Source organism: Halyomorpha halys, unplaced genomic scaffold (assembly GCF_000696795.3).
Source record: "Halyomorpha halys isolate HHAL.00 unplaced genomic scaffold, Hhal_1.1 Scaffold230.1, whole genome shotgun sequence".
NCBI classification, from domain to species: Eukaryota; Metazoa; Arthropoda; class Insecta; order Hemiptera; family Pentatomidae; genus Halyomorpha; species Halyomorpha halys.
This window is the reverse complement of record NW_027114585.1, coordinates 530,679-542,977: the sequence shown is the minus strand read 5'-3', so window position 1 is coordinate 542,977 and position 12,299 is coordinate 530,679. Positions and strand designations below refer to the sequence as shown.

The following is a 12,299-nucleotide window of genomic DNA, read 5'->3' as shown; positions in this document are numbered from 1 at the left end:
TATATATTAAGAAATATTCATCCTGCATAAAGACTTAGAAGTAGCGTTGGATAATGACAGAAAAAATTAGGATGGTATGTTAATTAAATTCGCAAGTATTGATGGTTTTCGTTCGATAGCCAACGGCTGTCCACAACTCGCTAAACGTTTTTATTGCTTCCACTTATTAAGTTTATACTTTTTACACTGATATAACAAGGTCGTAAATAGTGTCCGGTATTAATTATGAGACGGGATTCTCATAAATTTTTTATGCATGTAATATTAATAAAAAAATACCATTTCCTGCGCGTTTCTGAAGCCACGTCTTGTCGAGCCGTACTCAATTTGACAATTACAAACAACTGGCTGACAACAGTGAGCTAGAGAGAGGTTTATCTTCATTATTTTTTTTTAATTATTTATTTAATGTAATTTACAACTGTACAAAATAATACAATAGGTAAATATGTAGTATGTTTCATATACACTTGAAAATCTTGGGAAGGAACCACCCATTGGTGGTACTTCAAACATTAATTTAAATTAGAAGGTCCCGTGGCCATCTTCTTTTCAGACGCCTCGGAGGATTATCAGGGATTGTTAAGGTTGAAAGATTAAGAGTTAATGGGTTAGGATGGTTAAGGAGTTTGGAAAAAAAAAAAAGTTTGGAATAAAAAGACGCATATCTGTTCTTCATTATTAATTTCGAAAATTGTTTCTTGTTGCTTTACTAGAATTGTTGTGATGTATTCCAATAATTCCATCGTTGTGCGGGTAACCAACTGAATATTGGTTAATAAAAGTAATTGTTATGTCTAAATTATTTGTTTATTTATTTTAAACGTAATTAAACGGACCAAATTACTGTTTCACAAGTTAATTAATTGATTTAATAATTCAGAAGTAGCATAAGCGATTTTTCGAATGATACGCCCTGTTACGAAAACCATATAAGGTGTACACAGCTGTTTAAAGGTTTAGAAACATTCATTTAAAAAAAACAAAAAAAAATGTATAATATAAAAGATTATTACAGCCCTAAAAAACTCTACTTTATCTATTACTGCCTCAGCTATTGTTTAAAGAATTGTTTGCAAATATATACTCCAATTTTCCCTTTCATATGTTTGTATTATATTATAGATTGCGCTTTAGGCGCGTAATCAATATATAAATGTAATATAATTTGTAGAACAAATTACAACATCTTCAAGCGATTTGGTGTCAAAAGAACAGTGTCTTTCAGACTGCAAAAGAGGTCATTGTAATTAAAATACGTCTCGTGCAACCTCCAGTCTGCAGGGGAGTCGGTTTAAACTCTGGCCTAGGTATAGTACAAGAGCCCAAGAGGAGAAAAAAGGCAGTTTCACCCCAGTGTTTGATTACTTAATTGAAAACTAGGTAAAATTACTCGTCGAAATTGATGAGCCTGCTAAGTATAGTAGGAAGAATAAAAAATTGCGGCTCTTTCAAAACTTTAATAATAAAATTTTTTCTATATTTTTTCTTTATAACAACCAACAACACTAGAAAACCTATGAGAACGTCATTTAAAGTAGAGTAAATTTTCTAAAATATGAGCCCAAATAGAGCTATTTACGTTCAATAGTTCCCGAGATATGGCTTCTTAAAAAGCAACGTTTCATAAACAGTATGTACTGAATGTACTAAAACATCAGTACCCTATTTTTATATTATTGCTATTTATGTTAGATTTATAGTTGTTCGGACAATAGGTTTGATTTATGAAAAACTCTATTTCTGAAACCATTGGACGTACACATATCTGTCAGCACTCAAATTAAAGCAAGTTAAATTTACTATAAAATAGATTATAACTTATTAAATAAATCAAAAATTGTATCCTTATTAGTCTCAACACTTTTTATTTCAAAACTGTCCAACGTTTTGGCCATTTCGGCTATCCTCAAGGACAATCTTCAATTATAAATTCTTCCTCACATTAAAATTTGTTTTGCAAGCTATTCTGCCCAGGTCATTAATTATAAGTTAAAAACCTATTTTTTATTTAGAATCATAAATATCTAAATCTTCTTATTTTAAAATTATCCACCAAATCACTACCATATTGGTGATTTGGTCATGTTTCCATTTGAATGAGGAGTTATCTACGGAGTTGAGCTTTGGGGCTCCACTAAACCATCAAATTCCTCCCGAATCCAATTCTTACAGTCCAAAATCCTTCGTAAAATCCTTTATGCTCCTTACTTTGTCACAAATCAAGTCATCCATCAGGACCTCAATGTCCTATATTTTGCCGATTTGGCCAGAAGCAGTCACCATTCTTTCCATGATAAATTTCCCAACCACCCAAATCCACTTGTTTTTAACCTGGCTTCTCCTTTATTACCTAATAATCCTCCTAGGCGTCTGAAAAGAAGATGGCCACAAGTTCTTCTCCTCTAGAAATTAGATTTTTTCAATTGATAGATTCTCCACATGTTTGTATCATGTCACTATGTCACTTGCAGCAAATTAAGTTGTTTATCTTTTTTTAGAGTTGTAAATAGCAATAAATAAATTATATAAAAAAAAAAAAAAAATGAGGAGTGGTCTCCTATTTAGAATAATAATATTAAAATTTGAATAGAACTCCACACATTTTCTCTGATTTTATGTCATATTTTTTTAATTAGTAGGCATTGTGATTGTTGAAAATAACACATCACTCCGAGTTGAGCTCTTTTAATTATCAACAGTGGGTTTTGAGGTTACGGCACATTGCATTAACTGCCTACTTGATCTGCCGATATATAGCCTGCTATCTTTAATGGGCGGCCTGACGAGGGTGCCCTAGGGCTGCGAGGGCAGAGGTCAAAGGGGTAAGAAAGGACTAAACAAAGGACCACGGTATGATCGGTGGCCAATGGCCAATGACTGAGAAAGATAGTGGAGGGGGGGCAGCTCTCATTAGTTATGTTGATTAGCCCAGGGAGGAGGGGGGTAGCTCCTTGGTAGTGCTTGCGATAAGGCTTTTTGCCTCTGGCCGCTGGACAGTGTTACTAATGCCCACCGTTAATCTCCGGCTGTTGGTCAGGACGCGGGGGCTGGTTATGATTAACGCCCTTTTGGAGGAAAAACAAAGGACCAAGGAGGAATATGTCAGGGCCCCCCCTTTTTAAGACAGTTTTTGCCACCGCTTCCTCTGGTCTTCATTTAATTATTCCTCGGATCTGCCAATCCCAGGCCTCCATTTATAACAACTCCATTCTCTTCTCCCTCATCCGCTCTCCCTTCTACCTTCACGGCTGCTCAGTGATTCCTTTTGGATTCTCACATCAGCCCATTTCATATATAGCTCCTCAAATCAGTACAGAAATAGGTTTCCTTAAATCCTGTTCGGTTTGAGGACTCAAAAATCTATTTTTTTAAAACTCAAGTGTTGCATTTAAATTGTAGCCTTATTTTTGCTCTGAATTATTTTTTGTGCGTATGTGCCCAAGTCGCTAAATTTAAACATTTTGTATATCCATTTGAGATCGATTTACTTTAGACAGATCGATTTTTAATGTTATTATTTTTATAAAATATTGATGCTAACTTGTTTTTATGTTTGTTTATTTTTATTAAAATTATATATATTTTCAGATCCTTAATAGCTTGAGAGTGGCCCCTTTCGACCAACACTTGTCGACCGAGGATGGAAGACATCTCGAAGACCCGACGGCCACTTTAGGTTCTCTCAACATTTATCCTGACTCTGTTCTCATCCTTAAGGTATTTATATAATTTTATATTTTTGTTTAATTGTTCAATTTTTTTTTTATTAATAATTTCACAGTTTCTCGCTGATTGCCCAAAATATCTGCTCTGAAATTTGTGAAAGACATGCTGCGTGGAATAACTCTCTGATCTTTTAATACTTTGACTACCAAGTATAGATTTATATTTTTCCGGTTTATAAAGTTAAGAAAGAATCTAGAATCTTATAAACCCTCACGCTCCCTGGCCGAGGCACCGCCGTTCTTACCCCTTCAGAACTCTGTACACTCCTTAAATTACAAATATTAGAAAAATGGCAGGCCAAATGGGATGAAAGCTCTCCGAATAAATTAAAAGAAATAAAACGATCTGTAAAACCATGGTCAACATCCTACTGCAACAGCCCTAGGGAGGAAGTTGCTCTAACCCGCTTGAGAATAGGTTATACTCTCCTCACGCACTCTCATCTAATCAGAAAACTGCCACCTCGAATGTGCAAATATTGTCAGTCCATTCTCACGATTAGAGATATATTTTGAAGAATGTATTCACTATTTGCCATTAATAAACAGGATAAGACTGACCCCAAATTTATCAGAAGCTCTCACAGATGAGGAAGCTAAAATTACATTAGTATTTGAATTTTTTGTATAAGTATGAATGAGTATTTGAATAAAAGCACATCGCCTTCTTTATAAATTATAACTCCTCTTTGATTTTGATTTTGATTATTATTATTTTTATTTATTTATTAATTTTTTTTTTAGTTTTTATTTATTTGTTTTTTTACTTTTATCATGCCATAGGCGTTGATGACCAGAGAGTTTTACGCCTTTAAGCAACAATCAACAACAAGAATCTAGTATAATTCTTAGTCCTTTCTGTTAATTTCATAATCTCACTGTCGATAGGTGACACATTATAGAAAGATATTCCAGGTGGCGGTAAAAAAAGTACACCAATTGGTATAAAAAAATATTAGCAAACCAAGTTTGCAGGGCTTCTATATGGGCTAAATCCATGTAGATTAAGATAGTCTAGAAATGGGTCTAATGGTTCTTTTTGCCAACCCCTGATGTCTATTTTGAAGTTACCACCGTGTATTATCCAAAATAGAGTCTAGCTAGATTCAATCTCAGAACCTCTGAAAAATAAATATTAACTGCTCCAGGCGTGAATTGAACCCACAATGCTCCGAACCCTGCGCTCTGGGTCTCACTCCAATGTGCACGGACATCCCGACCATGGGATGTCTTTTGATATTGGCATTCATATGAACGTCATCACATTTGTTTACAATCTTACATGTTAATAAAAATATTAGTTATTCTTCACCTAGAGAAACCCTAAATTAACTAATTTTTTTAATGAATTTTTACTATTGTGGTAATTATAATAACTTTCACATATAAAAATTCGCTTTAAGGTTTTCAAAGAAGTGCTGTGTAGAAAGGATAACTAAAAATATTCTTAGCAAAAATCTAACTATTCTTTTGTTTGTATATATTTTAAGAGTTTTTTTTAGTATTTTTTTTATTTTAGTATGTATGAGATCATCCATCACTATTACCTATTGCCCACAACTGTGTGGCAGATTGTAATGATGATTGCTTATGATTTATTATTACAATTTATCATTTATCATTTTTGACAATTCATGATTTATAATTAATAGTCGCTTGAATATTTTATTGTTTTAAATCAGTGTTAAAATAATACATATGGTTTAGTATTATTGTTATTATTTATGATGGCAGTGGATTAATATTCTGCTCAGTGAAGGTTGCCTCGCGTTATAAATACTCGATGATGGAGGCGGTGGTACATACTGACCGTACTATGTGGGACACGTAGCTGACCCCAGCAGATCCCCAATAAATGTTTCATCCTTCTCCAGCACAAGCACTTTTTCATCTTCTCCCTCCCCACTCCTCCCCTACTCCCTCTGCTCTTCGCACCTCTTCTTTATTGCTTTTTATTTCACAATTTATCTGCCACTTTCTTAACCCCTCATGGCGCCCTAACACAGATTCCTGTCCTTAGACATTAAATGAATGAAGGCTCTTGAGCCTCAATATCTGCAAATGTACAACCCTTTCATACTTTGCTAACCAACCGATTAAATCAACAAAAACATTAGATGTAAATAATTAAAAAAACAAAACAATAACCATGGAGTTCGTGAACAAAAATGGAAATTAGTGTATACAAGAAGGTGATTTCTTCAAAATTACGCTCAACAACCAGAGTTTTCTTCAATCAAGTTTACACACTTCATAGAGGCCCCAGAGGCTTTCGAACTTGACTCACGGCTAGCGTAACAGAAGGGGTATTCATGATGTTGTGTTAAATGTTAAATGTTTTACCATGTTAAATCTTAACTATAAGATTGTGAGCAGCCCTATTTGAAGTCATGTTAAACGTTAAATGCATAAGAGCCCCTTGCGGATTTTCTCAGCAACTTGTTGTATAAGCCTTTATGTTTATAACCTTCCTTCCAGACCCTCATGTTATTGTTTACTTCAGTTTTGATTTAAGTAATTAATTACAACATGCCTAGAGTGAGTGAAAAGTGGAATTTGTGTGAAAGTTTAGCTTATGAAATGAAATGAAACAATAACTTTATTCTGGGACATATGTCCTCTAAGAATAATTACATGGTTCATATAGTGAGATTTTTATCTGGCGAGTGTTTACAAATTTTCAGATAGTAGAATGTATTTCAGATAGAAATACATTGTTTTTTTTACTGTTTTTTTTTTCTCAAATGTATCATTTAAATTATCCATTCTGGTTTAAGAACTGAGCTGTCACAACAACAAAAATGGTGGCGATCTCAAATGGTCTATCGTGTGACGTCATTCTCCATTTAACAGACCAAGTAACAGACTCTCAGCCATGTTAAATGTTATTTCGTTTTACCACGGTAAAAGAAGGCAATTTTTTTCGATTTAACATGAGTTTTTCCATTTAACACGCTTTAACATGTTAAACCAAAGATCTTGAATACCCCTAGAATAAACAATTATCTGCTACAGCCAGATCCCGGTAGTTAGTAACACAGTGTCTTACTCACTGAGCTACCCCATTTCCAAAGATTTAATGAATTGCATTGCCAATAAAAATCATATTTGTTTTTATTCCCTTAACATTGGCATTAGCAATTGAACCAACCTATCTCATTGTTTAAAATATTTGTATTTATGTTATAAAAATATGTTCTATTTATGCATAGCTACATAGTTCGCCAAAATATAACAAGGTTGGTTAATATAGTAAATTATTATTATGTTCAATACATAATTATGTCTATTTTTCTATTGTGATTATTTCTTTTAGATTTCGCCTGAAGTTTTTTTTTTCGATGTATGATGTTAAGTGTACCGAATTTAAATCTATTGGTATAAGGGTTAGATAAGGTAGCCCTTTTATTGTATGTAATAGTGTAATCGTTTTTGTTATTGTTTAGGTTTTTTGATATCTCTGAAGGTACGTAAGAAAGTGTGTATTTTACTGTTTGTTTCTTGGGGTTTAGGTTGTGTCGGTGTGTACAACCATTTTGTTTCTATTTCCTTCATTTGAGTTTCTTATTATTAAAAGTACATTTAAAAATGGTATTTTATTTCATATTTTGAATTTTATGGAAAAATATAAACTGCACATACAACATACCAGCAGTAAAAGTTATTACAGAATTCTTTACATACCAACATTCTCAGAGAGGATATTAAAAACCCTAAACAAAAAAGATTGCGCTAGTACATACAAAAACATGTCAACTTTATCCAAACTTTACATCATTAGATTTAACTTTGATACACCTAAAATCATACCTTGAGAAAAAAGCAAACAAATTCAAGTAAAATCTAAAAGAAATGATCACAATAGAAAAATTAAGAAAATCGGACTATCAACAAAAAATTAGATGTAGAAAATTCATGTTACTCTAACCCCATCTATACATAATACATAATTAACAATACTAAATACAAATAGACAGATAGACTAAAAAACAGAAATAACAGTATGAATACCTGTTGAAAAGAACGGTTAAATTTTGGAAAAACGAAATCAAAACCTACACTTACCTTGTCCATTTTAGCTCTACTCAGTTCTGGCAAAACCTTGAGTTGTATTTTGGAACACACACCTTATAGTAATGTTTTAATTTAGTGCATTATAGTTTTTTAATAATTGCTTGAAGAAATTCATTTTGAGGCTAGACCATGCAAACAATGAAGTTAGTTGTGAAAAGTTCGCTAAATATAATTGTCTTATTGATTCATCCTCAAGACCTACAAAAAAACATATTATTTACAGTCAATAAATAAAATATCAATATGTATAAGCGAACCATTGTGATAATGACAGTGGCGTTGCTATTTGACTAATTGCACGAATATTTTGTATTTGTTTTAACTTATTTAATTATCTAATTAATTAAAAATTAGAAATTTTTTCTTTACTTTTTTAACTTATTTTTGTTCTTTCTCTGATCGTACCCCCAACCATCTTCTCCCCATATAGTAGGGATAATCATAATACTGTGTTAAATGTAAAATGTTTTACCATGTTAAATTTTATAAGTACAGGATTGTTAGCAGCCCTATTTAAAGTCATGTTAAATATTAAATGCGTAAAAGCTCCTAGCGGATTTTCTTAGCAACTTGTTTTGTAACCTTTCCTTCTAAAACTTCTTGTTATTGTTTGCTTTTGAGTTTTTACTACAGTAATTTATTACAACATGCCTAAAGTAAGGTTACTGATTGTCTGGTTTAAAAAAGTCCAAAACAATACTAAGAAAATCAAAACACAAACTACGAACAAATAACCTAACACGATGATGTAGAGCTCAGCTGGCCTATTGCATGACGTCATTCTCCATTTAACATACTCTAACATGGTAAAAGAAGGAAATATTTAACCATTTAACATGTTAAACTAAAGATTGTGAATACCCCTGTTATCTACAACTTGCGTGCTCATTTAATAAAAATAGCTATAGTTAATTTTAAAGTTTTTTTAAGGGCTGTCCGTAGCTCAGATGGTTAGACTTTGGTCTATCGTTCTGAGATCTGTGGGTGGCGCCGGTTCGAATTCGCCCTGGGAGTGTTGACTTATACTTGCCACCTAATGAGGCGGTACTACAAAATAAACAACTTGACCTCCCAACATAGTATAGGCTGGTCACCTGTAGATAACTAGGTACACATCACCTTCGCTGTGGATTGCCTTAGAAAAATAAAGTTTTTTTAAACTGTGGTATTGTTATATGGAAGATTTATTTAAGACAGTTTTGTGTTTTAATAAATGGTGATAACTAAAAATGTTTGTAATAATAATGCTAATTATAAACATTTGATAAAATCAATTAGACTTCGTATTATTTTGTTGAATGTGGTTTCATTTTATGGATTTATTAATAAATACGAGTTTCATCGAAAGCTGGCTTTTGTTTCTTCTTGGCGTAGTTAAAAAAAAAAATTAAAAAATAAATAAAGAAAATTTTTAACGACATTAGCTGGGAATAAAGACGTCTTTTCTGTTTCTTTTTTTCCGTCTGCTTCCGGCCGCTTTAAGGAGGCTTCTGGCTTTTAATTGATTGCAGTAATTGAAGTCTGCCCCCTCGGTTGCAAAACCTCGGGGAAAGTTTATTTTATATCTGCTATCTCCGTTAGTGTTCTCTTCTTAACGAGATTAGTCACGCCTAACCCTTCCTCTCAACATTTTTTTTTTTTGTTATTTTATTACATTTATCATTATTGCTTTTTTTTTTCTTTATATTTGCGTTTTCGAAAGAGCAAAACACACGCCACGTGTAATTAAGTTATTTAGCTCAACTTGGTAGAGAACTTATTGATAAAATTTTAATTCAGTAGTTGCAGAACCTTTCATAGAGACAACCCTACCTCATCATCAATTCGGCTTCCGTCATCGCCATTATACAACCCATTAACTTCATCGAGTCATAGACTTCATAGCTTTTGCTTTCGAAACGAAACTATATGTAACAGGTGTCTTTCTCGTACAACAAGCATTCGATAGAGTTTGGCATACAGGACTCCTTTAGAAACTGAAAAGAGTTCTTCCCAGCACCTACTATCTAATCCTAAAGTCTTATTTAGAAGAGAGATACTTCCGGATTCGACAGGGCTCATCACTATCCTCATATTTCGCAGCAGAAGCTGGAGTTCCGCAGGGTTCTGTACTAGAACCATTATTATACTCTTTGTATACCTCCGATTTACCCACAATGGAACACACTCTCACGGCCACATATGCCGACGACATAGCCATTTTAGGCAAGCATGGCAACCCAGCGCAAGCCTCAGAACAATTTCAAATACACCTAACTCACATCCATGAATGGTGTATCAAACGGAAAACAGGGATAAACATTGAGAAATCAGTTCAAATAACTTTTACACTCGTCGTGGTCTATGTCCTTCTGTTTTTCTAAACGAACGAGGTTTAACCCGGACAGACACAGTAAAATACCTAGAATTGACATTAGACAAACGACTTACATGGACCTCCCACACAAAAATAACAAAACAAAAGCTTAATTTCCGACTTAAATTATTATTTCATCTTTTAAATAAACGATCAAAATAACCACTTTCAGAAAAACTAAAGATTTATACTTACCTTTTCAGACCAATTTGGACTTACGGTGCAGAAATTTACGAATATGCCAAAAAAACTAACTTACTGAAACTGCAACAGTTTCAATCAAAATTACAAAGACTGATGAAAAAAAAAAAAGTAGTTGCAAAAATAATTTTCTAGTATTTATTTTTTTTTTTTGTTAGTTGATATTTCTTCCGCATTAAGAAATAAATAATATAGATTCGCTCTAATATACGCTCATAATAATAATTTCGCTATAATATACGCTCGATTGTATATTTTGGTCCTCCGGGACGGATTAACACTTTAAAAATATTTACCTTATACTTCCAGACTTCTTTATTCCTCGCTATGAATCGAGTTAGCCCGGACGATGGTGTTGTTGTGGTCTCTGCTTTGGGATGAATGAGCCGCCGAGACGACAAAGGATTCGCTAGTTGGAGAAATCCGCAATGGAAGGCCCATTCTGTCCCCAATCTGATCCGCCTGCCCTTCTGTTTATTCTCACTAAATCTGTTATACCACTCTTCTCGTTGGTCTGCATTGTTCTTGGTTTTAGAAGGAACAGTTCTATTTGAACCTTGATGACATGGCTCACCAGTGTTTTAATGTCAGTAATATTAAAACATTCACGTTATTGCGAGAATGAGTCGATGTGTGGCATGACATAATTCCTCAAGATGTGATCTTAACAAATTTCAACACGGAAAGGAAACTTCTAATCTCACCTTCGAAACATTTATCTGAACATTTACCTTGTGGGTTGATGTAAAATGAGAAGAGGAGACTTATTGGTATTTGTGATTGGTGGGGGAACTAGTTCGGAAAGTGGACCTTCTGGTACTTTTTGGCAACCCCTGGCGGCTACCATAGTTGCCGCCGCGTACAAACCAAGATTAGGGAGTGTCGATTGAAGCCACCAGATTGTTCCCAACTGGGCGCTCTGTGGTCCCTTAAGTTGAAAGAATAGTGAAATTGAAAAAGTTAATCAAATTGGGATACGGCGTGAACCCGCTACTCACGCCCTCCGTACTAGCCTTACTTGAAATTTGCACTGAACCTTCGAATTCCATTTTATTTGTGACTCCTTACATTGTCAGAAATAAAATCATCCATAAAGACCTTAATGTTCCATATTTAACCGATCTAGACTGAACCAGATATCAATTCTTCCATTATGAACTATCTTACCATCCGAACACTGTAGTATCTAACTTAGCTTCCTCTTCTATTCCTGACAATTCTCCTAGGCGTCTGAAAATAAGATGTCCTCGAGACCTTATAGTGTAGAAATATGATTAGAGTTCTACCAATGGGTAGTTTCTCTACATGTCTGTATCACTCCATTTTGATCTAACATCAAATTTACTTTATGTATTTTTATGTAAAGACAGTTTCTTGTAAATTGCAAGAAATAAATAATGGGAGTTAAATAAATCATTTTGATTTTCAACAACCTAGAGACGATCCCACGATCCAACAAGTCAGGTAAAGAAGTGCCGACTACCGTTAGTAGACGCCTGCTCCCAATCACAGCTCTTTATACAACAATACTATTTTTTTTTGTTATCCTCCCTTGTTCGGGGTACAGCTAGGCGCCTCCTCAATCTTCGGCAATGTGCGTAATTACTTCAGCCTCCTCACCGTTAAGACTTTAATAATGTTCCTCTTCGTCTCACCATTCACCTGTTCTGGGACAGAAGTCGCAATATTATCGGTGTAGATTGAATCCCTCGGTACTAGATGTCTTTGTTCATTTTTTTTAACAACTACTTCCAAAATTAATTACTTGAATTATTTATAAGGAAATTTTTAGAGCATAACATTGTTTTTTTATACATGGCAGATGAGATATACATATATATATTTAAGAAGAGTAGACCAGTAGCCAGTAGTTATTATAGTGAACGCCGGTAGCATCGTATGACCGCAGCCACCACAAACCAGATCTCATTCCATGTTTG

The 12,299-nt window shown here is 33.9% G+C and overlaps 1 protein-coding gene across 1 annotated transcript in view; it reads left to right on the top strand.

Moving 5' to 3' along the window:
* The window catches only part of LOC106679903 (ubiquitin carboxyl-terminal hydrolase 48), a 165,802-nt gene that overhangs the window by 103,245 nt on the left and 50,258 nt on the right, over positions 1-12,299 (top strand). The window contains exon 18 of the mRNA XM_014419294.2: positions 3,592-3,720. Within this exon, the coding sequence (XP_014274780.1) occupies positions 3,592-3,720 (129 nt within the window). The remainder of the gene's footprint in view (positions 1-3,591; positions 3,721-12,299) is intronic.